The sequence below is a fragment of the Eriocheir sinensis genome, chromosome 22 (assembly GCF_024679095.1).
Source record: "Eriocheir sinensis breed Jianghai 21 chromosome 22, ASM2467909v1, whole genome shotgun sequence".
NCBI classification, from domain to species: domain Eukaryota; kingdom Metazoa; phylum Arthropoda; class Malacostraca; order Decapoda; family Varunidae; genus Eriocheir; species Eriocheir sinensis.
The window spans coordinates 13,177,932-13,202,931 of record NC_066530.1 but is presented as its reverse complement, the minus strand read 5'-3'; the positions used below and the strand labels follow the sequence as shown (position 1 = coordinate 13,202,931).

General features: G+C 39.7%; 1 protein-coding gene across 6 annotated transcripts in view; it reads right to left on the bottom strand.

The window, feature by feature from the left end:
* The window catches only part of LOC127002088 (putative neural-cadherin 2), a 267,960-nt gene that overhangs the window by 101,392 nt on the left and 141,568 nt on the right, over positions 1-25,000 (bottom strand). For all 6 annotated transcript variants that reach the window (XM_050867541.1, XM_050867544.1, XM_050867545.1 and 3 more), the window contains exon 3: positions 18,443-18,562. In XM_050867541.1, the coding sequence (XP_050723498.1) occupies positions 18,443-18,562 (120 nt within the window). The remainder of the gene's footprint in view (positions 1-18,442; positions 18,563-25,000) is intronic.

Below are 25,000 nucleotides of genomic sequence, written 5' to 3'. Positions count from 1 at the left end.
CGGATGGAACGTAAGATCGGATTCTGTGAAGAGGTGAAAAGGTCTGCACATGGGTCCCCTCAGTCCCGTTTTCTTTAAAGTGTGTATTTGCCGTTTTCTTTATCTCCACCACGTCAGTTGAGAGCTTGACTTCTTCCTTCTCTCTCTCTCTCTCTCTCTCTCTCTCTCTCTCTCTCTCTCTCTCTCTCTCTCTCTCTCTCTCTCTCTTGAATGAATGAATGAATGAAATGTGTTTCTTTATCTTTTTCGTCTCTGAATCTTCCTCTGTCACGCTAACTCCCAGTATGTCTTCCCTTACCACATCCAAGAAGCTTTTAACTCCACTCTGTCCAAAGGGTCGCGTGAGTGGAGATACATACTCCACACGGCAGCGTCACGAAGGGTTTTTAGCACAGATTAGTTCCAGGAAAGCATGTAATCTCTCATGTATTCGCTAACTGTTATTCTAGACATCAACCTTACTCCTCCACTCTGCCTTCCTTCTGTTAATTCTTTTTCTCTTTATCTTTTGCTATTTTTCTTTCCTTCCTTCCATAGTTTCATTTTTTTGGTGATCTTGTTTTCTTTTCCTTCCTTCCTTCCTTCCTTTCATTCATACTTTCTTCAGTAGTTTATTTTTTTTATTCCTCAATTAATTCGGCCTTTTTTTCCCCTTTTCCTTCACCCTTTATATATATGTACAGTTCATCCACCTCCCTTCCTCCATTTCTTTCCTTCGTTCATTTCATTCATACTTTCTTCAGTAGTTTATTTTTTTATTCCTTCTCTCTTAATTCTGCTTTTTTTCTTTTTCCTTCACCCTTTATATATATCTACAGTTCATCTCCCTCCCTTCCTTCCTTCCTTTCCTTCCTTCCGTTGGTTCATAATTTCTTCAGTAGTTTATTTTTTTTATTCCTTCGCAATTAATCCGGCCTTTTTTTTTCTTTTTCTTCACTCTTTATATATATCCACAGTTCATCTCCCTCCCTTCCTTCCTTCATTTCTTTCCTTCCTTCATTTCATTCATACTTTCTTCAGTTTATTTTTTTATTCCTTCTCAATTAATTCGGCCTTTTTTTTTCTTTTTCCTTCACTCTTTATATATATCTACAGTTCATCTTCCTCCCTTCCTTCCTTCCTTTCCTTCCTTCCTTCCTTCCCTCCTCTGTCCCGTCACTCATCTTTCTCTTACCTCTTCATCTTTCTTCCTGCCACCTTATTCCTCCCTCCCCCTCCTCCTTCCTCTTCTCTCTTCTCCTCTCGTTTTCTCCTTCCTTCTTCTTCACTGCTCTACAAATCTGCTTTTTTTGCTGTTTTTGTTGTTCTTGTGATTGAATCGACGTGCAATGATGATAATTTCACTATCTTCATTTAGGAGAATTATTATTGTTATTTATTTTGTCGAATCAGTCGAATCAGTGTTTAATTCAAGTACTGTGAAATCCATCCTTTGTGGCGTTATTTCAAACACATCAACTTAATGTTTCTTTCAAGTACCTTCAATTCCATCCCTAAATTTAATACGTCATATGAAGCACACATCAAATCAGCTAAATCAGTCTTTCATAAAATCGCCATTTTCAACACGCGTCAAATTATCCTAATCAGTTATTCATTTAAGTACTTTCAACATCATCTTTGTAACGCCAATTTTTTTTCTTTTTTTTACAACAAAGGAGACAGCTCAAGGGCACAAAAAAAGTAAACAGTAATAAAAATAGCCCGCTACTCGCTGCTCCCCAAAATAATCCAAAGAGGTGGCCGAAAGAGAGGTCAATTTAAACTAACATCAGATCATCAGGAGTCAAGGCAGCAGGTCTGATAATAAAATCCTGCTTTACCTGCTTTACCTGCTTCACCTGCTACTGTTGTCACCGCTCCGCCTCACGTTCGTTATTAGCATACCCGCGGGCGCTTCGCTGAGCTTCGCGCCGCCCCGTCACAAGTTAGGCGCGACCTCTCCGTGACTCAGCTGCCGAGGCTTAATTAACTGCTGCAGGCCGGAGGTTCTATTGCTTCTTGGTGTTCACGGACGACAGAAAAAAGGACGATTATTATGTTTGGGGTACAAGTTAGTGTATATGCTTGTTATATGTGCTGAAATATGATTAAAAAGTTGGATTATGGTTCTTGTACGAGTTTTAAGCGTTGATAGATTATATAAAAAGGACGATTATTATGTTTGGGGTACAAGTTAGTGTATATGCTTGTTATATGTGCTGAAATATGATTAAAAATTTGGATTATGGTTCTTGTACGAGTTTTAAGCGTTGATAGATTATATAAAAGGACGATTATTATGTTTGGGGTACAAGTTAGTGTATATGCTTGTTATATGTGCTGAAATATGATTAAAAAGTTGGATTATGGTTCTTGTACGAGTTTTATGCGTTGGTACATGATTAACTTATGATGAGCTACTTGATGACATATGTACATTTTAGTGAGTGAGTCTTATACTATATCTTATTTTAGTTTACTCTTATATTTTTATCTAGCTATTAGTTTTTAATTTTTTAGTGTTTTAAGCAATGTTTTATAGTCTGTCACAAAAAACTGTACCTAGTACGAATAAAGAATTATTATTATTATTATTATTATTATTATTATTATTATTATTATTATTATTATTATTATTGTTATTATTATTATTATTATTATTATTATATAAAAAAAAGGATTATGTTTTGGCTACAAGTTAGAGTGTCTGTAATTTGGTATCAGTGGTCAAATACGATTCTAAGGGAGGATTATGGTTCTAGTATGAGTTATAAGCGTAGGTGGTTTGGTATCCGATCACTGACGAGAGAAAAAGGATGATGATTATGTTTTGGGTACAAATTCGAGAGTGTGTAATTTAGTATCAATGGTCTAATGCTATTATAAAGGAGGATTATGATTAGGGTACAAATATCGTTGGAGACCAATATTTGTTCTGTTTTAGCTTTGAATGACCATAGAAACGTTCCAAGGGAGTCAGCAAGTGGTCATTCAGTCAGTCAGCCAGTCAGTCAGTTAGCCGGAACATTAAATAGAAAGTCTGCAAGAGGTCTCAGTAAGGTTGTCAGTCAAATCATATAATAGGTAGTTTTCAAGAAGTTAGCCTGTCAGTCAGCCAGTCAGTCAGTTAACCGGAACATAAAATAGAAAGTCTGTAAGAGGTCTCAGTAAGATAGACAGCCATATCAAATAATAGGTAGTTTTCAAGAAGTTAGCCAGTCAGTCAGCCAGTCAGTCAGCCAGTCAGTCAGTTAACCGGAACATAAAATAGAAAGTCTGTAAGAGGTCTCAGTAAGGTAGTCAGTCAAATCATATAATAGGTAGTTTTCAAGAAGTTAGCCTGTCAGTCAGCCAGTCAACCAGTCAGTCAGTTAGCCGGAACATTAGATAGAAAGTCTGTAAGAGGTCTCAGTAAGATAGTCAGCCATATCAAATAATAGGTAGTTTTCAAGAAGTCAGCCAGTCAGTCAGCCAGTCAGTCAACTAATTAACCGGAACATAAAATAGAAAGTTTGTAAGAGGTCTCAGTAAGGTTGTCAGTCAAATCATATAATAGGTAGTTTTCAAGAACTTAGCCAGTCAGTCAGCCAGTCAGCCAGTCAGTCAGTTAGCCGGAGCATTTAATAGAAAGCCTGCAAGAGGTCTCAGTAAGATAATCAGCCATTTTTTTTACAGCAGAGGAGACAGTTCAAGGGCGTAAAAAAAAACAATAATAAAAAAAAAAGCCCGCTACTCGCTGCTCCTGAATAGAGTACATAGGAGTATAACACGTAGTTTTCAAGAAGATACCCAGTCAGTCAGCCAAAATACTATACTCTCTAGTTAGCCAGTCAGTCACTCAGGCAAAACATTGTATAGGGAGTCAGGGAGTTTGCAAGATGTCGGTCAGTCGGTCAGCCTACACTGGGCAGCTCCTCTAAACCCAACGCTACCCATCAACTCTCTATCTGTGGCTATGTAAAGATTATTGGTGACGTCGTGATGGTTATAAAAAAGGTAGGAAAGGAGGAGGAGGAGGAGGAGGAGGGAACTTTGAGGAAAACGAATAAGAAAAAAAAAGAGTTGACAAGACGAGCAGGACGAAAAAGAGAAAACCATAGTGAAAAAAAGAAGAAAACTAAGAGAAAGAAAAAAATAATTAAAAAAGAGGACGAGAGAGTTCCGTGTGTTTTTGCCATTGAGGAAACGGTTAGAGAGAGAGAGAGAGAGAGAGACTTTAGCCAATTCATCCTTCTCCTGAGTCCAAAAAAAAAGAAGGAAAGGCTTAAAAACAAGTCCATTCCTTAAACTTTTTCTGACTTTTCAATCACCATTCACTTAGCGTCTCACAAAAGAGGAAAAAAACCTCTCTCTCTCTCTCTCTCTCTCTCTCTCTCTCTCTCTCTCTCTCTCTCTCTCTCTCTCTCTCTCTCTCTCTCTCTCTCTCTCTCTCTCTCTCTCTCTCTCTCTCTCTCTCTCTCTCTCTCTCTCTCTCTCTCTCTCTCTCTCTCTCTCTCTCTCTCTCTCTCTCTCTCTCTCTCTCTCTCTCTCTCTCTCTCTCTCTCTCCCTCCCCCTCCTGTCATCGCTGGGTCGCCCGTGAAAATAATTCGGAAGATCTCAAAAGGAGGCGGAGGAGGTAGAGGAAAATAATAATAATAATAATAATAATAATAATAATAATAATAATAATAATAATAATAATAATAATAATAATAAGAAGAAGAAGAAGAAGAAGAAGAAGAAGAAATAAAAGAAACAAACATGAAAACAAGATGAAAAGAAAGAGGAAAAGAAAAAAAATATTAAGAGGAAAAAAGAGTAAAAAGAAAAAAAAATACATGGTGAAACGGAGGAAGAAGAGAAAAAAGAAAATTGAGAGGAAAGACAATAAAAAAAGATAAAAAGAAGGTGGATTAGGAGGAGGAGGAGGAGAAGAGGAAGAAGAATATTAAGTTTGAAAAAAAAAAGATGAAAAGGAGGTTATTCGCGACAGTTGATCCAGAAAAAAAAAACTTGCGGCGAGGGACAGATATTTCCTCTTTCCCTGCTGCCTGAACGTCAGTGGAGAGCGTAGGAGTGATTGAATGGCCGCTGGGTGAAGAGGGATGCGAGGGAAGGGGCAGAGGAGGAGGAGGGAGGAAAAGGAAGGTAGGGAGGATGTAAGAGAGAGATAGAACATGGGTAGGAAGGGAGGGAGGTAGAGGGAAAGAAGAGAGTGGAGATAGAGAAAGAGGAGGGAGGGAAGGAGGGAGAAGAGGTTTAGGAAGGATTTTAAGAGAGGAATAGGGATGGAAATATAAGAGGGGGTAAAGGAAGGGAGGGGAGAGAGAAGGTAAGGTTAGGGAGGAAGAAGAGTGTTAAGGGAGAGGATAAGAGAGAGGGGGATGAAAAGAAAGGGAAGGGAGGAGGAGAAGGAGGGATAGGAAGAGTGATAAGAAAGAAGGAAATGGAGCAAGGGAAGTAAAGGGGGTGAATTGAAGGAGGAAAGAGAGGGAAAGGGCTAAGGGAGAAAATAAGAGAAGAGGGGGAATATAGAAATTGGAGGGGGTGAAACGGAAGTAAGGAATGGGGTTTAGAAAATAATTACATAGAAGGGGGAGAAAGGGAAAGAAATGGAAGGGGATAAAACGGAAGGGATAGAACAGAAAGGAGGAATGGAGATGGATGAAGGGGAAAAAAATAATGTTGGAATAGGAGAGACGAGGGGGAAGGGAGAAAGAGAGAAGGAAAGAGAAACAGGATACATGGAAATGGATAAAGGGGAAAAGGAATAGAGCAGGAATAGGAGAGACGAGGGGGAAAGGGAGAAAGAGAGAAGGAAAGAAAAGAAAAAGAGAGAGTGGGGCGGTAAGTAGCGGGCTTTTTTTTCATTATTTTTTTTTAAGCCCTTGAACTGTCTCTTTTGCTGTAAAAAAAAGAAACAAACTCAATATCAGAAAAGGAAATTGGATGAACTGGACAAAAAACGAGGAAAGATGGGAATAAGGAAATGAGAGATGACAAGGGGATAACTCTAAGAAAGATAAGGGAAAGAGGGGAAGAAAGAGAGAGAAAGGAGATAACCTGGAAGAAGATGACGCATGAAGAAGATAGATCAAGAGAAGGGAGAAGATGAGTTATGAAGAAGATAAATAAGGAGAAAGAAGATGAATTATGAAGAAGATAGATAAAGAGAAGGGAGAGTTAAGATACAGGTGGATGCTGAGGAGGAAAGATGAACGAGAGGAGATGAGAAAAATAAAGATGCTGAAAAGAAAACGGGTGGAGAGAAAGAAAACGGAGGCGATGAAGAGAATGGGAATGTGAACGCAAGACAGAAAATGGGAGAGAAAAAAAAGATATTCAGGGAAGGCTTAATGAAGTCCTGCAAGGTTCTTTTAGCATGTATTACCATAAGATTACAAACCGCACTTATATTAAACCGTGCTCGTGTGAAACCAGCCATGAAAAGAGTTTGCTAAAAGTGTACGTATTAAGATTTTAGTGGGGAGGGAGAGGGAGAGAGAGAGAGAGAGAGAGAGAGTGTATAAAAGAAGGAAGTGGAGAGGTAGGAAGGAAGGAAGGAAGGAAGGATAATAGGTACTAAAAAAGAGAGAAGGAAAATATTGAAGAGAGAATGAAGGAAAGAAAAATGGTAGGAACGAAGGAAGGAAGGAAGAAAAATAGTTACTAAAAATGGAGACAAGGAAAATATTGAAAAGAATGAAGGAAAGAAAAATGGAAGTAAAGAAGGAACGAAGAAAGGAAGGAAGGAAAACAAGAATAACAGTCACGATTAAGATATAACAAATGAATAATAAATGAATGATGCACGAATGAAAGGAAATGGTTGAAGAAGGAAGGAAGGAAGATAAGAATGCGAGAGAGAAAAAGAATGAATAAAAATTGGGTCGGAGTTAAGGAATAAAACTGCGGAGTGAAGCCAAATTGACAGAGATGAAACTAGGAAAACGCAGAAGAAAGATTGTAAAAAGGATGAAAATAAAATCGAACAGTCTTTCTCTTTATAAAAAAAATCACAGAATCGCGTAGCTCCATTAAAATCTTTCACCGTTACCTCGTTCATTGACAGAGCTGAAATAAGGAAAACGCAGAAGAAAGATTGTAAAAAGGATGAAAATAAAATCGAACAGTCTTTCTCTTTATAAAAAAAATCACAGAATCGCGTAGCTCCATTAAAATCTTTCACTGTTACCTCGTTCATTGACAGAGCTGAAATAAGGAAAACGCAGAAGAAAGATTGTAAAAAAAGAAGAAAAATAAAGCGGAACAGTCTTTCTCTGTATAAAAAATCACAGAATCGCGTCGCTCCATTAAAATCTTTCACTGCTGCCTCGTTCAAACATATATGATATAGACTTTCTCCTTTTGCTTTCTCTTTGCTTCTCTGTCATCCTCAAGCTTTTTACAAACCCTTGCTGCCTGATCCTTAGTCCATCGCATCTCGCCTATGCTTTTATCAGGCTCAAACAGCTTGCCTTGACTGCCTGCTTTCCCGCTTGCATCTCTATCTTCCTATCTGCTTCTTATTTGCATGGTTTTCGAATGCATTTTCACACACACACACACACACACACACACACACACACACACACACACACACACACACACACACACACACACATCTAATTTCCCCTAAGCCGAATCGAATCTCGTGTGGGACTCAAAGCTGTATCGCATTTTAGGGTTTATATTAGGATCCCCTTCCCTTTATTCCCTTATGTCAACTTGTTGCTGCCAGAGGAGGATAAGGAGGAGGAGGAGGAGGAGGAGGAGAAGGAGGATTACGGTACGAGCGAAATAGATAAATAGATAGAGAAGAGAGAAAAGAGAAATGGAGAAGAGAGAAGATAAGAAAAGAGAAGAGAAGAGAAGAGAATAAAAGAGAAGAAAGAAGAGAAGAAGAAGAAGAAGAGAAGAAGAGAAAAGAGAAGAGAGAAGAGAGGAGAGAAGAGAGAGCGTCTAAGCTAAATTAAGATCGATTTAATCCGCACAATAACTCACTGACTGTCATTATGCGAGATGAGGAAGCCGTTATTATAAGCTCTTTCTGTCTCTCTCCAGTGTTCTTTGTCTCTTTAGTGTTCTCTTTCTCTATCTAGTGTTCTCTGTCTCTCTCTAGTGTTCTCTTTCTCTATCTAGTGTTCTCTGTCTCTCTAGTGTTCTCTGTCTCTCTCTAGTGTTCTATGTCTCTCTCTAGTGTTCTCTGTCTCTCTCTAGTGTTCTCTGTCTCTCTCTAGTGTTCTCTGTCTCTCTAGTGTTCTCTGTCTCTCTCTCTAGTGTTCTCTGTCTCTCTCTAGTGTTCTCTGTCTCTCTAGTGTTCTCTGTCTCTCTCTAGTGTTCTCTGTCTCTCTCTCTAGTGTTCTCTGTCTCTCTCTAGTGTTCTCTGTCTCTCTAGTGTTCTCTGTCTCTCTCTAGTGTTCTCTGTCTCTCTCTAGTGTTCTCTGTCTCTCTCTAGTGTTCTCTGTCTCTCTCTAGTGTTCTCTGTCTCTCTCTAGTGTTCTCTGTCTCTCTAGTGTTCTCTGTCTCTCTCTAGTGTTCTCTGTCTCTCTAGTGTTCTCTGTCTCTCTCTAGTGTTCTCTTTCTCTATCTAGTGTTCTCTGTCTCTCTCTAGTGTTCTCTGTCTCTAGTGTTCTCTGTCTAGTGTTCTCTGTCTCTCTCTAGTGTTCTCTGTCTCTCTCTAGTGTTCTCTGTCTCTCTCTAGTGTTCTCTGTCTCTCTAGTGTTCTCTGTCTCTCTCTAGTGTTCTCTGTCTCTCTCTAGTGTTCTCTGTCTCTAGTGTTCTCTGTCTCTCTCTAGTGTTCTCTGTCTCTAGTGTTCTCTGTCTCTCTCTAGTGTTCTCTGTCTCTCTAGTGTTCTCTGTCTCTCTCTGGTGTTCTCTGTCTCTCTAGTGTTCTCTGTCTCTCTCTCTAGTGTTCTCTGTCTCTCTCTGGTGTTCTCTGTCTCTCTAGTGTTCTCTGTCTCTCTAGTGTTCTCTGTCTCTCTCTGGTGTTCTCTGTCTCTCTAGTGTTCTCTGTCTCTCTCTAGTGTTCTCTGTCTCTCTCTAGTGTTCTCTGTCTCTCTAGTGTTCTCTGTCTCTCTCTAGTGTTCTCTGTCTCTCTAGTGTTCTCTGTCTCTCTAGTGTTCTCTGTCTCTCTCTAGTGTTCTCTGTCTCTCTAGTGTTCTCTGTCTCTCTCTAGTGTTCTCTGTCTCTCTAGTGTTCTCTGTCTCTCTCTATTGTTCTCTGTCTCTCTCTAGTGTTCTCTGTGTCTCTAGTGTTCTCTGTCTCTCTAGTGTTCTCTGTCTCTCTCTAGTGTTCTCTGTCTCTCTAGTGTTCTCTGTCTCTCTAGTGTTCTCTGTCTCTAGTGTTCTCTGTCTAGTGTTCTCTGTCTCTCTCTCGTGTTCTCTGTCTCTCTCTAGTGTTCTCTGTCTCTCTAGTGTTCTCTGTCTCTCTAGTGTTCTCTGTCTCTCTAGTGTTCTCTGTCTCTCTAGTGTTCTCTGTCTCTCTAGTGTTCTCTGTCTCTCTAGTGTTCTCTGTCTCTCTAGTGTTCTCTGTCTCTCTCTAGTGTTCTCTGTCTCTCTAGTGTTCTCTGTCTCTCTCTGGTGTTCTCTGTCTCTCTGGTGTTCTCTGTCTTTCTAGTGTTCTCTGTCTCTCTCTAGTGTTCTCTGTCTCTCTCTCTAGTGTTCTGTGTCTCTGTCTAGTATTTTCTGTCTAGTGTTCTCTATCTGTCTTTAGTGTTCTGTCTCTGTCTAGTGTTCTCTGTCTCTCTCTGTAGTGTTATCTGTCTCTCTCTAGTGTTATCTGTCTCTAGTGTTATCTCTCTCTCTCTCTCTCTCTCTCTCTCTCTCTCTCTCTCTCTCTCTCTCTCTCTCTCTCTCTCTCTCTCTCTCTCTCTCTCTCTCTCTCTCTCTCTCTCTCTCTCTCTCTCTCTCTCTCTCTCTCTCGTATTTTCTGTCTAGTGTTCTATGCCTCCAGCGGTCTGTCTGTCTTTCTCTATTTCTGTCTCCTGTCTCTACTGTTTTTTTCTGTGTCTGTAAGGTTCTCTATCTGTTAAGTTCTGTTTCTGCAGCTTTCTCTGTCTGTTTATCTGTAAGGTTTTCTCTGTGAAGGGTTCTCTGTCACTATAACGTTCTGTCTGTCTGTCTATATGCAAGTGTGTCTGTAGCGTTCTCTGTGTGTCTATTACTGTCTCTTTGTAGCGTTCTGTCCGTCTGTCTCTGTCTCTTTCTGGAGCATTTTCTGTTTATCTATCTATTTTTGTTCTTTGTTTCTCAGTATGTTACGTTGTCTTCTTATTATTTTTTTTTTCCTGTCTGTGCCTAAGTTTCATTTTGTATGTGTCTGTCTTTGTACCTGTCTCTTTCCGTCTAGCTCTCTTTCTATATACCTTTCAGTTTTTCGTATTTCTCCATACCCCAGTAATTTCGAAAGGAAGGCCCGTCATGCATAATTTAGTTTTTCCCTGATAAGAGCCGATTAAGTTGTTTACCCGTGACCCAACATAAGTAAAAAATATATATTGAAGTACCTTGAGAGGCGGATAACTTTTTCTACCTCTATTTCTATCCATTATCAGCATTGAGAACCACTAAGGCGGGGCGCTGTGCCTAAGATGGAATAAATATATTCTTTCCTAAGATTTCCGTTTATCGAGAGCGCTGAAGGGGAGGTTGCTATAAAGACCTTCAATGTTTAGGTTTCTCCACCGAAGACTTTTTTCGTATCATTTTTTTTTATGTATAGGAAAGGAAGCGGCTGAAGGGCATAAAAAAATGTGGGAAAAAATCACGCTAAACGCTGCTCCTAAAAAAGATAAAAGTAAAGAGCGTTAAAAGAGTAGAGGTAAAAGGTAAGGTTGGGAGCATGCCATATAGCAGCGCGTGGCCTCGGTGCTCATCTCCGTCTCATTGACCCTTTGATGCATATATGGATAGGTAGATACATACTTATATAAAAAGACTGACAGGTTGATGGATCGATGTATAGATAGTTTGAAAGTTTTGGAAGTTTTAGGAGCAACATTTAGCGGACTTTTTTAAAACTTTTTTTTTATGCCCTTGAGCTGCTTCCTTTCCTGTAATAAAAGAAAAAAAAAGTGCATAGATAGGAAACCCTTGATCCGACATAGGGCCAGTGTGACATGTAGATAGTTTGAAAGGTTTAAAAGTTTAGGAACATCATTTAGCGGATTTTTTTTCTACTTTTTTGTATGCCCTTGAGCTGTTCCTTTCCTGTAAAAAATAAAAGGTGCATAGAGAGGAAACCCTTAACCCGACATAGGGCCAGTGTGATATATAGAGAGTTTGAAAGGTTTGAAAATTTTAGGAGCAGCATTTAGCGGACTTTTTTCTACTCTTTTTTTATGCCCTTGAGCTGCTTCCTTTCTTGTAAAAAAAAAAGTGCTTAGATAGGAAACCCTTGATCCGACATAGGGCCAGTGTGATATATAGATAGTTTGAAAGGTTTGGAAGTTCTAGGAGCAGCATTTGGTGGACTTTTTTCTACTCTTGTTTTTATGCCCTTGAGCTGCTTCCTTTCCTGTAAAAATTAAAAGGTGCATAGATAGGAAACCCTTAACCCAACAAAGAGCCAGTGTGACATCCGTTTTTTTTTAATATCAAAGAAAACGGCTCAAGGACAACAAAGAGTGCAAAAAAACAAAAACAAAAAAGATCCCGCTGCTCGCTGATCCCATAACAGACAAAAGTAAAGAGTAGCCAAAAGAGAGGTCAACGCTTACAGGTTTTCACATGTGTAAATTTACCGACCACCCGAAAGGAAGGATAAACAGTTTGGTGGGACTGCTCGCCGACTGCCCAGACCGGGATTCGAACCATGGCCCGCATATTCGTAGTTGGGGATTTTTTTTTATGATAAAGGAAACAGCTCAAGGGCAAAAAGAAAAAAAAGAAAATAATGAAAAAAAGCCCGCAAATCACAGCTCCTAGAATCACGGAGTCGATGAAAGAATATATACACGTTTTATTTTATATCATTATTTTCTGTTTTGTCAAGAGTTGGAATTGTAGTGTTAACGTTTCTTCAGTGTCAAAACCTTTATGATATCGGAAATACAAATGGAAGAATAGTCATACGTTTCTTTTCCACCAAGATTTCAGTTTAATAAAAAGACGTAGGCATATTAATAGTGGGTCGCTGTGTTATGAATGTTTACCTTTCTTCACTATCAAGGTTACTCCGTTATCAGAGGTAGGTACAGAAGGGGAACGAACATACACTTATTTTCTTTCAAGATTTTAAGATTTCCGTTCAGTCAAAGCGTTGGAGTCTAAAGAGTTCGTATGTTTCAATCCTATTATGTTTACTTTTCTTTACATTCAAAATCTTTCCGTATCAGAAGTAGAGGATACAAAGGAAGGGCTCGCATCTCTGTTTTTAGCCACGTTCATATTAAAACTTAGTCATTATGTAAGGTAAAAGGACTTACCATATCCTGCACCTTGTCCTTCTTACCTTCGTTAGCTAGTTTCTTTCTTTCTTTCTTCCTTCTTTCCTCATTTTTTCCTTTCTTGCTTTCTTCTTTCCTTTCTTATTTCTTCCCTTCCTTGCTTCCCTCCTTCCTTTCTCTTTCCTTTGTTCTTTCTTTCTTTCTTGCTTGCTTGCTTGCTTGCTTGCTTGGTTCCCTCTTTCCTTTCTCTTTCTTTTGTTTTTGTTTTTTTATTGATAGATTGTCCTTCTTACCTTCTTGTTAGCTAGTTTCTTTCTTTCTTTCTTCCTTCTTTCCTCCTTTTCTTCCTCCCTTCCTTCCTTCCTTCCTTCCTTGCTTCCCTCCTTCCCTCCTTCCTTTCTCTTTCTTTTTTTATATATATAGGTAGATTGTCCTTCTTCCTTTGCACTCGATCCGGTTAATAATAAAAGGTAGGAGGTGGAAAAGCTCTTACTAATCCAGAACTCAGTGTATAAAAGTCAAAATGTGAAATGAAAAAGGTTGATTACACTTTTCCTACCTTTTTTTTTTACCTGTTCTTTCATCTCAGTAATTGCGAAACGTGAAAGGTAAAGTCGCTATATTTTTTTCCTCTAATCTTTATTTCCAACGACGTATAAAGGAGAGGACGGTCTTGATCCTTTCCTCATTCAATCATGTATTCTTATTATCCTTATCTTTAATCCACGTAATGGGAAAAGGTGATGGTAGAGTCGATTAGATTTTTTTTCCCTTTTTTATGTGAAATTCAGTATTAAAACGGTAGTCTATTAACGGAGAGTCTTCTAGTACCTTTTCCTTCCGTCCTTCCTTCCTTCCTTCCTTCTTTCCTTCTTTCTTTTCTTTCCTCCTTCCTTCCTTCCTTCTTTCCTTTCTTCCTTTCCTTTCTTCTTTCCTTCCCTCCTTTCTTCCTTCCATCCTTCCTCCCTTTTCATTTTTCTTTGTTTAATTTCTTTTTCTTTTCTTGCTTCCTTCTTTCCTTCCTTCCTTTCTTCCTCTCCTTTCTTTCTTTTCTCCTTCCTTCCTTTCTTCCTTCCCTCCTTCCTTCCTTTCTTCCTTCCTTGCTTCTATCCTTCTTTCCTTCCTTTCTTCCTTCCTTTGTTTCTTTGTCTTTCTTTCTTTTTTTCTTTCTTTCTATCTCTTCTTAACGCACACCTTCTTTCCTCTCTTCTTTTCCTTTCCTTTCCTTTCGTTTCACTTCCTCTCCTTTATTTTCACTTGCTTTTCTTCCTTGCTTCCTCTCTTTTCCTTTTCTCCTTTCCTTCCTTCCTTCCTTCCTTCTTTCATTTCTTTACCTTTTCTCCTTTCCTTCCTTCCTTTCTTCCCTCCTTCCATCCTTCCTCCCTTGAGTATACCCCGTCCAGGCGAGGCTAAAAAATGTAAAAGGGTCGTAGGTGGAGGCTATCGGGAAGGTGCTTGAGTCCCAGGTAGAAAGATAGGCAGGTGAGAGGAGGAGGGGGAGGAGGAGGTAAAGGTAGGAGAAGGAGGTTGAGCTATGGTTGTGTCGCTTCGTCTTAAGAAAATAACATCGGTACTTTTTTTGATGGTTTTCTTAAAGGTGACGTTGGGTAGTGTGTGAAGGTGTAGATAGATAGATAGATAGATAGATAGATAGATAGGTGGGTATGTAGTGAGGGAATTAGATAGTTGATTAGTGAGATAAGATAGTCGCTTCATCTTAAGAAAATAACCTTGGTACTTCTTTTGATGGTTTTCTTAAAGGTGACGTTGGGCAGTGTGTGAAGGTGTAGATAGATAGATAGATAGATTGATAGGTGGGTACGTAGAGAGGTAATTAGGTAGTTGATTAGTTAGAGAGGATACATATAAGGATTAGTAGATATATAAATAGATAGATAGATAAATAGATAAATTCGTGGGTATGTAGAGAGGTGATTAGGTAGTTGATTAGTTAGATAAAATACATATATGGATTGGTAGATAAATACTTAGGTAAATAGATTGTTTGTTAGGTAGATAGATGGATAGATTGGTACGTAGACATGGAGATAAATTGATAGGCAGATAAATAGGTTGGGAAAAATATACATGCATGAAAATATATATACATTCATTCATACATACATACATACATACATACATACACACATACATTCATTCATTCACACATATTCGCACGTACATTCACCCACCCATGATTTATTTGTGTGCGTGTGTGTTTGTGTATGCGGGCGGTGAATTTGTATGGCTGTGTGTGTGTGTGTGTGTGAGTGTGTGTGTGTGTGTGTGTGTGTGTGTGTGTGTGTGTGTGTGTGTGCGTGTGTTATGTTCTGATTCCACTCCCACGCAGCGCCGAGGAAAAAAAATCCGACTTTATATTCTGTCTCAATTTTCTGCTTTAAAATGAGAACCCAAAACCGTCGGACTCCTGTTGTTTTACCTTCCGCGTCTCTTTGTTTTTACTTGTCTTTTTTATGTATTATTTCTTTCACTTTTGGGGGGGACGAGGAGGTAAGGGGGTGGGGGGGTCCGCGTCCGTCACTCCAGTGCAGGTGACGCCTCAAGGGGCACGAAATGATTGCTTCCCCTCACGACTAATTAACCGAGAGAGTAATTATAGGAGAAGAGAAGAAGAGAGTCGCGTAATTTAAGAGTTGTTTAATTTAAGAATCGGGTAATTTAAGAGTCGTGTAATTTAAGAGTCGTAATTTAAGAGTCGCGTAATTTAAGAGTTGTATAATTTAGGAGTCGCGTAATTTAAGAATCGGTTAATTTTAGAGTCGTGTAATTTAAGAGTCGTAATTTAAGAGTCGCGTAATTGAAAAGTCACATAACTTAAGAGTTGTGTGGTATATGAAGCGCTTAACAATAAAAAGAAAATTACGTAATATTATAAAGAGAATCGCGTATTGTAATAATAATAAGATAATCACTTAACATACCGATAAGAAGAGAAACGGGAACGTAATGATAAGAAGAGAAAAAAAAATAGAATCAGGCGCTGCGCTAAATGATCCTATAAGTCAGTTTAAAAGATATGAGTCACTCTAAATGAAAATGATATCATTATGTTATGATTTATTATATTATGGTTATATTATGTTAATTTTGTCTTGTTTACAGCGAAGGCCAGTAAATTAGAGGTCAGGTTAGTTTTTTTTTTATAATGCAAAGCCGTCGCCTTTACATGCAACTTAATTGATGGCGAGTGATTGCCCACGAGCTATATATGATTAATATAATGAAGCCATAAAATATCTGTGACAGTGACGTGATAATAACGCTCTTGCTTGATTTGTGAATAATATTAAAGGAGTCGTATTTATGTATCCACGCAACACTATGCATTTTAATAACTTATATGACTGGGCGGATAAATGGCAGATGGAGTTCAATGTAGGGAAGTGCAGTATTCTGAGTGTAGGTAGGAACAACCCCTCACATAGCTATTGCTTAAATGACACTCTCATAAGTAGGTCTGGGTGCGAGGATTTGGGGTCTTAGTGAGCTCTGATCTCCGTCCAAGGGCACAATGCATTCAAGCTAGAAATCGAGCTAATAGGGTACTGGGATTTATTTCAAGGAGCGTAAGCAACAGAAGCCCCGAAGTCTTCCTCAAACTATATTTAGCATTAGTTAGACCTCATCTTGACTATGCGGTTCAGTTCTGGTCACCCTACTATAGAATGGATATCAAAATGTTAGAATCGGTGCAGAGGAGGATGACTAAGATGATTCAGGGGTTGAGAAACTTGCCATACGAGGAAAGACTCAAACAGTTAAACTTGCATTCTCTAGAAAGGCGAAGGGTGCGTGGAGACATGATCGAGGTTTATAAATGGATGAAGGGCTTTAATAAGGGAGACATTCATAAGGTTTTGTTGGTAAGAGAACCGGGTAGGACACGAAGTAATGGGTTTAAACTGGATAAATTCAGATTCAACAGGGACATAGGCAAAAATTGGTTTACTAACAGGGTGGTGGATGAGTGGAATAGGCTTAGCAGTCATGTGGTGAGTGCCAATACAATTGTCACATTCAAAAATAGACTAGATAAATTCATGGACAGCGATAATAGGTGGGATTAGATACACGGGAGCTTAGGGTCAAAGGAGCTGCCTCGTACAGGCCTACCGGCCTCTTGCAGACTCCTGCGTTCTTATGTTCTTATGTTAACTACACATATTTATCTCTTAAGTAAAATCAACCTCATGATCCTTCATAAAACTCCTCGAAAATAACTCTAAAATTTCTAATGTAAAATGAACCACATGGCTTCATCATTCGCCACAAAACTCTTTGAAAACAACTCTAAAAATATTTCAACCGTGAACCCAAATGAAGCAGTCGCCCCTTCAAAAACTGTGCTCCAGAGTCGAAACTAATTCAGAAGCAAAACATTGGACGACGCGAAACATTGCGAGCATAACCAATTCATGGGAGCGGCGGCATAATGAAGACAGACAGACAAACAAACAGACAGACCAACGGACTTATTCAGGCACAGGATAATGCTTCACCTCGCCCCACATTGTCCCGGGAGCGGAAAAAACAGCTGCTCCGACAAAAGACGAACCGTGAGTTGGGGACGAAAAAAATGACAGCTGGAAGGAAGTGTCGTGGCATTGGTGTGGCCGTGTTGTTGTTGTTGATGTTATTGGTGATGGTGGTGGTGGTGGTGGTGGTGGTAGTTGTGGTGCTGGTGTTGGTTGTGTGGTGGTGTGTTGGTGGTTTAGTGATTTCTTCTACTCCTTCCTTCTTTCCTTCCTTCCTTCCTTCCTTCCTTCTTTCCTTTTTTCCTACTTTCTTTTCTTCCTTCCTTCCTTCCTTCCTTATCTCCCATCCACGTAATGACTAAAGGTAATAGGTAGAATCACTTATAATTGTTTTGGTGTGTTGTTGTTAGTGTCGTTGTTGTTGTTTTTGTTTTTGTTGTAGTTGTTGTTGTTGTTGTTGTTTGTGGTGGCGTGAGGGTGAAGATGATGATGTCTTGGGTCTGACCTATTCTTCATACTTGTAAACACACACACACACACAGACACACACACACATAGAAAAATAGATATATAGATAGATAGAAAGACTATAACATACGGTTGGCATTCGACTTGCAAACACTACTTTTTAAAAATAAACAAACAAGGCACTGAGTGCAATTAGAATATATGCAAATACATTCGAATAAAATATCGCATCAGGAATAAACGAGAAAAACAACAACAACAACGAAATGAGTATGTACTGTGGGAAGTGTTGGTGTGTGGTTATAGGCAACGTTGATTCTGTTTTATGATCCCTTAGGACTTTTTTATCCCTGCTTTCCTTTCCCATCCTTCCGTGTTTCTTGTTCATCATAGAGTATATCTTCCTCGCTTACTTACTCGTCTGGCCTCTGTATGGGTAACTCTAGCTGGTGCCTACATTCTCTTAATACCCGAGGAAATAAATTGTCTGGACCCGGAGATTTATTAGGATCTACTTTTTGCAGGTACGCACGCACTTCACTGATATCAATTTCTGCATTCACTGTTTGTCTATCCAATCATTGCAAGTTTGGACAATACCTAAGATACATGGTGTACCCGATGAATGACAGTAATTAGATACACACACACACACACACACACACACACGCACGCACACATTGGGTCATATTCTTAAACCTTCCTGCTCCCGAACACACATATTTGACAAGGATTTCCTAGGAGTTTTAAGCATATCCAGGAGTAGTTTCATGGCCCTGGTGGCAGTCTGACCAACGTTGCCAGATTGTCGTACTCTGCCTCTTATGTTTGCCATTTCCAACCACAAAACTGCTTCCATCACCCAAATAACTGCCTTCATATATGGTTATCGTTTAAATGGTTAAATATTAGTGTTTTGTGGCAATAGTTATGGGTCAAAAACCGGTAAATACGATACTCTGAGTACGATAATCTGGTAACGGTGTGTCTGACCCTTCTTCTGTACCATGAACCTAAAAAACACTCATTAAAATCCGACTAATCTCTTTTGTGGCCTTTGCGAATATTTGATGTGAGAGGCGGAAGCGTCTGAAACTACACACACATACACCCGTCCTGAACACTCACCTGAGGGGCGCACTCTGGCGGACAAGCGCAGCAGGTGGTCGGCGAGGGTGTTCTCAGGCACCGTCACCTCGTATTCCGGCTGCTCGAACTCTACCGGGTCGCTGCCCACGAGCTTGGTCACTGCGGAGAGCGAGAGAGACATGGTTAGTAAGGCTGGTTTGAGTATGGGATGATCACTTGGTTTGTTATGGAGGAAGAAATTGCCACCTCCTGGGATTGGTAACGGATGAATGATTGGTAGAGGGAAGAATGAGTTGATATAGAAAAAGTTGATATGGAAAAAGTTGATATGAAAAAAGTTGCTAATTTTTTTTTTTTTTTTTACAACAAAGGAGACAGCTCAAGGGCACAAAAAAAAGAAACAATAATAAAAAAAAACCCGCTACTCGCTGCTCCTAAAAAAGAATCAAAAGTGGTGGCCGAAAGAGAGGTCAATTTCGGGAGGAGAGGTATCCTGATGTTTGACTATAGGAGCATCGAAGGGTATTATATATATGCTCCTTGTGAAGTAAGAAGTCACCGTCTCCCAGCTTATTGAGTTGCTGGAAACGGTGGTAAAAGAACGACGGAAGAAAGTATGAATTTATAAAGATAGTATAGGAAATTTACGAATGTTGGCTGGACTAGGATCAGCATGAGTTATTTTTTTCTTTATGGTGTTAGAAATCGCCGCCCCATCGCCTAAGTTACTGGTATACTGGTACACCTCTTTTGCTTTACTTTAGGAGCAGCGAGTAGCGGGCTTTTTTTTTTTTATCATTGTTTTCTTTTTTTGTTGCCCTTGAGCTGCCTCCTTTGTTGTAAAAAAAAAAAAAATTGATGAAGAGACTGAGAGGAGAATGAGTTAGTAATATTGATTCAGACGTTACTAAGACATTAAACGAGGCTCAATATGAGGTTTATTATGATCGTGATGGAGAAATTCCGCGCCCATCCGTTCCTCTCTTATTATTATTATTTTTTTTACTACAAAGGAGACAGCTCAAGGGCACACAAGAAAGGAAACAATAATAAAAAAAAGCCCGCTACTCGCTGCTCCTACAGAAAAGAATCAAAAGAGGTGTCCGAAAGAGAGGTCGATTTCTTATCCTCTCGTCTCCTTCACTTCCCCTGTTTATCCAGTCCTTTCCCTCCCTGCTTCTGTGCTATCCTTCCTCCTTTGCTTCCCTTCCCTCGTGATGGAGACATCCTACGCCCATCTGCTCGTCTCTTATCCTTTCGTCTCCTCCACCTCCCCTGTTTATCCAGTCCTTTTCCTCCCTGCTTCTGTGGTACCCTTCCTCCTTTGCCTCCCTTCCCTCGGGTTTTCACTTCATTGCCTCCCATCTTCTTCCCTTCCTCGTCCGTCTCTTCCCTTGTTTATCCACTCCATTACCGCCCTGTCCCTTCTCTTCCCTTCTCCCTCTTCGTCCTCTGTATTTCCACTCCTTGCCTCCCTGCTTCTTTCCTTCCCTTCCTGCTTGTATCGTTCATTTTTTTTGTCTTTCCTTCTTTTCCTCCTCCTCCATTCCATTGCTTCCCTACTCCTTTTTTTTCCTTTCCTTCCACTTATTTTCTTCCCTCTTCTTTCTTTTCCTTCCCTTCCTCTTCTCTTCCTCTTCCTCCTTTATTTTCCCCAGTCCATTGCCTGCCTGATCTTGTCTTTCCCCTTTTTTTTTCCTCTGCTTCCCTTCCGCTCTCTTCCATGTTTCTGCTTCTCCTCCTCTTCTTTCCTCTTATCTCCATTACCTTGCTGCTCTTTTCTTCATCTTTTCTTTCTTCCTTCCTTTGTATTTCTTCCACTCACTTCCTTGTTTTCCCCTTTTTTATTCCTTCCTCTGCTTTCCTTCCTTCCCTACTTTGCTTTACCTTCTTTCTTCTCCTTCTCCTTTTTTTCATTCCATTACTTTCCCGCTTCTACTTTCCCTCTTTTCACTCCTGCTTTCCTCTCCTTCCTGGCTTGTTTTTCCTTTTCATCCTCCTCTTCTTCTCTTCCTCTATTTATTGTTCCATTCCATTACTTTCCCGCTTCTACTTTCCCCCTTTTCACTCCTGCTTTCTTTCCCTTCCTGGCTTGTTTTTCCTTTTCCTCCTCCTCCTCTTCTCTTCCTCAATTTTTTTTCCATTCCATTACCTTCCTACTGCTATCTTGCCCTATTTTTCATTCCTCCACAGCGTTCCCTTCCCTTCCCGTCCCGCTTTCCTTCCTTCCATTCTTTGCTTTACCTCTTCTTTCTCCTTTTTTTTTCATTCCATTACTTTCCCGCTCCTTCTTTTCCCCTCTTGTCACTATTCCTGCTTTCCTTCTCATCCCTCGCATGTTTTTCCTTTTCCTCCTCTTCCTCTTCTCTTCCTCTATTTTTTTTCCATTCCATTACCTTCCTGCTGCTATCTCGCCCTATTTTTCATTCCTCCACTGCGTTCCCTTCCCTTCCTGTCCGTGTTTTCTTCCCGCCCGCCGCAGGATCCCTTAGCCGGTGCTTCTTCATCCCTCCCGCTTTAGGTTTCATCTCGCTGCTCATCGTCTCCTGAGGTTTCTTGTTTTGGTTTTTCTCCTCCTGCGCGAGCCTCCTGCCGGCAGTCGAGGCCTCTTCACTATCCTCTCTCTTCCCTACCGCAGCTTGCCTCCTCGCTGGCTGAAAAAAAATGGAAGCTCTCCCACAAAATGCAATTCCCTTGTATTCTTGCGTGTGTGTGTGTGTGTATCTGAGTGTGTGTGTGTGTGTGTCGGGGTTCTTGCTCCTATCCTCCTCGTTCCTCAGATATTCGTGAGAAAACGCAGCGCTCTCAGAGGTTTATGAGGGGGGACTAAATCTTTTGAGCGAATCCTAGTATTTTTTCTTCCTTTCTATTCAGGCGTGTGTTAGATCTTCACCGAGAGATTTATTTATATTTCACGATACAAAGTTTATTAAATAGGTAAGGTAAAGGGGGTATTTGCTCTAGCTACGCGTGGCCTCGGTGCTCATCTCCGTTCCATTGCCCCTTGAGCCTGTGGTGGGTGAGAACTTTTTTATACTAGCGTTCAGTATACATTTCACAGGGTATATGTTTTGGCAACATTGCAAGACCTGACCTTAAGTACCATTGAATATTTAACCAGCAAGACGTTATTTCTTCGTATTTTTGGCGTGAATGTGTTTGTGTTGTGTTGTCTTTGCAATGTTCTTAAGACAACGAATCGCTTTCAGAAAATAATGCGGAAACAACATCTGCCTCAAAATTCTAAAGAAGTTAGCCACGAAACTCCATTCGCTTATATTTTTTTTACGTGTGTATTTTGTGTGTGTTGTGTTGTGTTGTGTTGTGTTGTGTTCTAATGTATTGTGTTGTGCTGTGTTCTATTGTTTTGTTGTGTTCTAATGTGTTGTGTTGTGTTGTGTTGTGCTGTGTTCTAATGTGTTGTGTTGTGTTGTGTTGTGTTCTAATGTGTTGTGTTGTGTTCTATTGTGTTTTGTTGTGTTCTAATGTATTGTGTTGTATTGTGTTCTATTGTTTTGTTGTGTTCTAATGTGTTGTGTTGTGTTGTGTTGTGTTCTAATGTGTTGTGTTGTGATGTGATGTGTTCTAATGTGTTGTGTTGTGTTGTGTTATAATGTGTTGTGTTGTGTTGTGTTATAGTGTGTTGTGTTGTGTTCTAATGTATTGTGTTGTGTTCTAATGTGTTGTGTTGTGTTCCTTTGTGTTGGTGACATTCCCTTAGGCAACGCAGCACTTACAAAAATTTAAGAACAAAACTAAATATTCCTGGAAATTGCCGTGTCTAGGTGTTATGATAATGTGTTGCAACGCCTCCAAGATTTCTTCACATTTTTTAAACTCGAGTCTTGGAAATAATCTTTGATAATACTTTTCTGGGTACGTTCAGGAGACTTTGTATTTTGCAGTATTTTGTCTGTGTAACAAGTCTGGCAAATCAATACTGTTCTACGTATAACAGTATCACCGAAAATTTTACTTAACGTTTGCAATGGTAAGAGAAACATGTATCCTTTTATAATTGCTTCGTATGTACAGTTAACAGGCTATTATTAAACATTACAGTGAAACGGAACGATCTCTCATTTACTCACCTTTAACCTTATGAACTCCCATTGCCAATAGTCCCAACAAGCTTTTAACTCGTTTTCTATTCATTTAAACATATTTAACATTTTGACGACTCACCCCGCCTCTACACATGTCATTTTTAATCACCAACAGTTTACTAAATTTTGTATGTTCGTTTCCTGTTTAAAATCAACATATAACCTACATTTTGAATTGCCAGCAGCCTTTTAAACAAATTGCAATATTGATTTTTCATTCAAATTAATTATATCTTACATTTTGACTGTTTTACTCACCTCTAAACATGTCATTATGAATTGCAAAGTCTAGGAAACAAGCTTTGATGCTGGATTTCTCTATAATTCGACATATCTTACATTTTGAATATTCGAGTCTAGCAAATATCCTTTAATACACGTTTTCTCTGATACTCATTCACTGTACAAACTCAACTGACCTTACATTTCGACATCGCTCTTCACCTCAACGTATCTTAGCATTGTGAATCGCCTACAATCAACCAAACGAACTTCAACACTCATTTTCTCTAGCCTCCAACAAAACTTTACACAATTTACCAGTTCTATTACAAGACGGAGCCAATTCTCTACAACTCTCCAAACATTTCAGCATTTTCTAAGTAACCTAACAAACATCAACACTCACTTTCTATATCCTGCAACAAAACCTTACTCAATTTTACAGTTCTAGTACAAGACGGAATTAATTCTCAACAACTCTCCAAACATTTCAGCATTTTCTAAGTCTCCCGGACAATCAACCTCGCTTTCTATATCCTCCAACAAAACCTTACACAATTTACCAGTTCTATTACAAGGCGGAACCAATTCTCCACAACTCTCCGCCCATTACAACATTTTCTAAGCCTCACGGAGTACCTCGGCGCCGCGGCAGGTTGCAGGCGGAGATTATTAAAGCCAGTGTGACATTCCTATTAACGCTAAGACGTGTATTAGTGTTACCTCCCGCCGCCGCTAAGAGACGGAGGCAGCGGCGGCGGTGAAATGGCTTCGTGGATAGGGATGGGAGGAGGAGCAGAGCGGGAAGAAAGAAGGTGTACGTTCGGCTCGGTTCTGTAGGTCCTTTTTTTTTTTTTACTGTAAAGTAGGAAGTATAAGACAAAAAAAGAAGTAAGAGAAGATGACACGATGACAAGAGAGATAAGAGAAGGAGGAAAGTGAAGGAGGAAGAATGAGAACATGAAGAAAATAAGGAGGAAATATAAGACTGAGCAAATAGTGAGAAAAAACGACAAGATGACAAGAGATAAGAGAGAAGGAGAAAGGTGAAGGAGGAAGAATGAGAAAAAGAAGAAAATGGAAGGAGAGACAAGGAAGTAGAAAACAAAACAAAAAAGTTAAGAGAAAATCGCATATCTAGGAGCAGCAAAAAAAATGACATGAAATGAATAAGGAGGAGGAGAAATGAGATAAATAATAACAAAAGGAAAGAAGATCATTTTTTTTCATAGTAGAGAAGGGAATAGAGAAGAAGAAGAAAAATAAGATGCGTGAAGACCGTAAATCAAAACTCCTCGAACAAGATGATAGGAGTAAATAAGAAGGAGAAATGAAATGGAGGAATAAGAGTGTGAAGAATGATGATACGATTTTTTTTTGTACAGTGAAGAAGGGAGTAGAGGAGGAAAAGAGGAAAATGAGACAAGACCGCAAATGAAAGGTCTCACAAAAAGATGACAGGAATATATAAGGAGGAGAAAGGGGAACGAGGAGGAGGAGGAGGAAGAGGAAGAGGAAAAGGAAGAGGAAGAAGAATATAAAAGATATGAGGAAAATGCAAAACAAGAAGAATATAATAAATTGACGGCAAAGAAAAATGAAGAATAGGAGAAAAAAAAAGAAAAAGAAAAAGAGAGAAAAAAAGGTCAGTATCAGAGTGGGAAGAAGGAAGAAACAGACAAACAAACAAACAAAAAGGGAACAAAATATCAAAGTCAGTTCAGATTGGAAAGTTGTGTAAATCCTCCCCTCTTAAAAGCACTCAAGTCATAAGAAGGAGGAAATACAGACAAAAAAAGTGGTACCCCAGAATAACCAGTGAAAGAATGGAGATACTGGATAACTTTTGCATAAGGAAGTTGGACAGCATAAGGATGAGCTAGAGTAGAAAGCCGTGCGCAGCGAGATAACCGGGAGATAGTAGAGGCAGGCAGTTATCAAGTAGTAGTAGTAGTAGTAGTAGTAGTAGTAGTAGGAGGAGGAGGAGGAGGAGGAGGAGGAGGAGCACCATTAGCAACATTGACCTTTCTCTCACTCCTACCTTCCCTCCCTTTCCTTCTCTCCTGCGACTTCTAATATTCCTCCTCCTCCTCCTCCTCTTCCTCCTCCTCTTTCTCCTCCTCCTCCTTCTGCTCCTCCTCCTTCTGCTCCTCTTTCTCTCCCCGGATCATTAGTTTATATATTCATTTCCTCAAGCAGGGAGAGTCTCCTTAGCTTGCGGCCTCATCTCTCTCGGCAGAGGCACAGTGATGGTTATGTCTTATTCAGC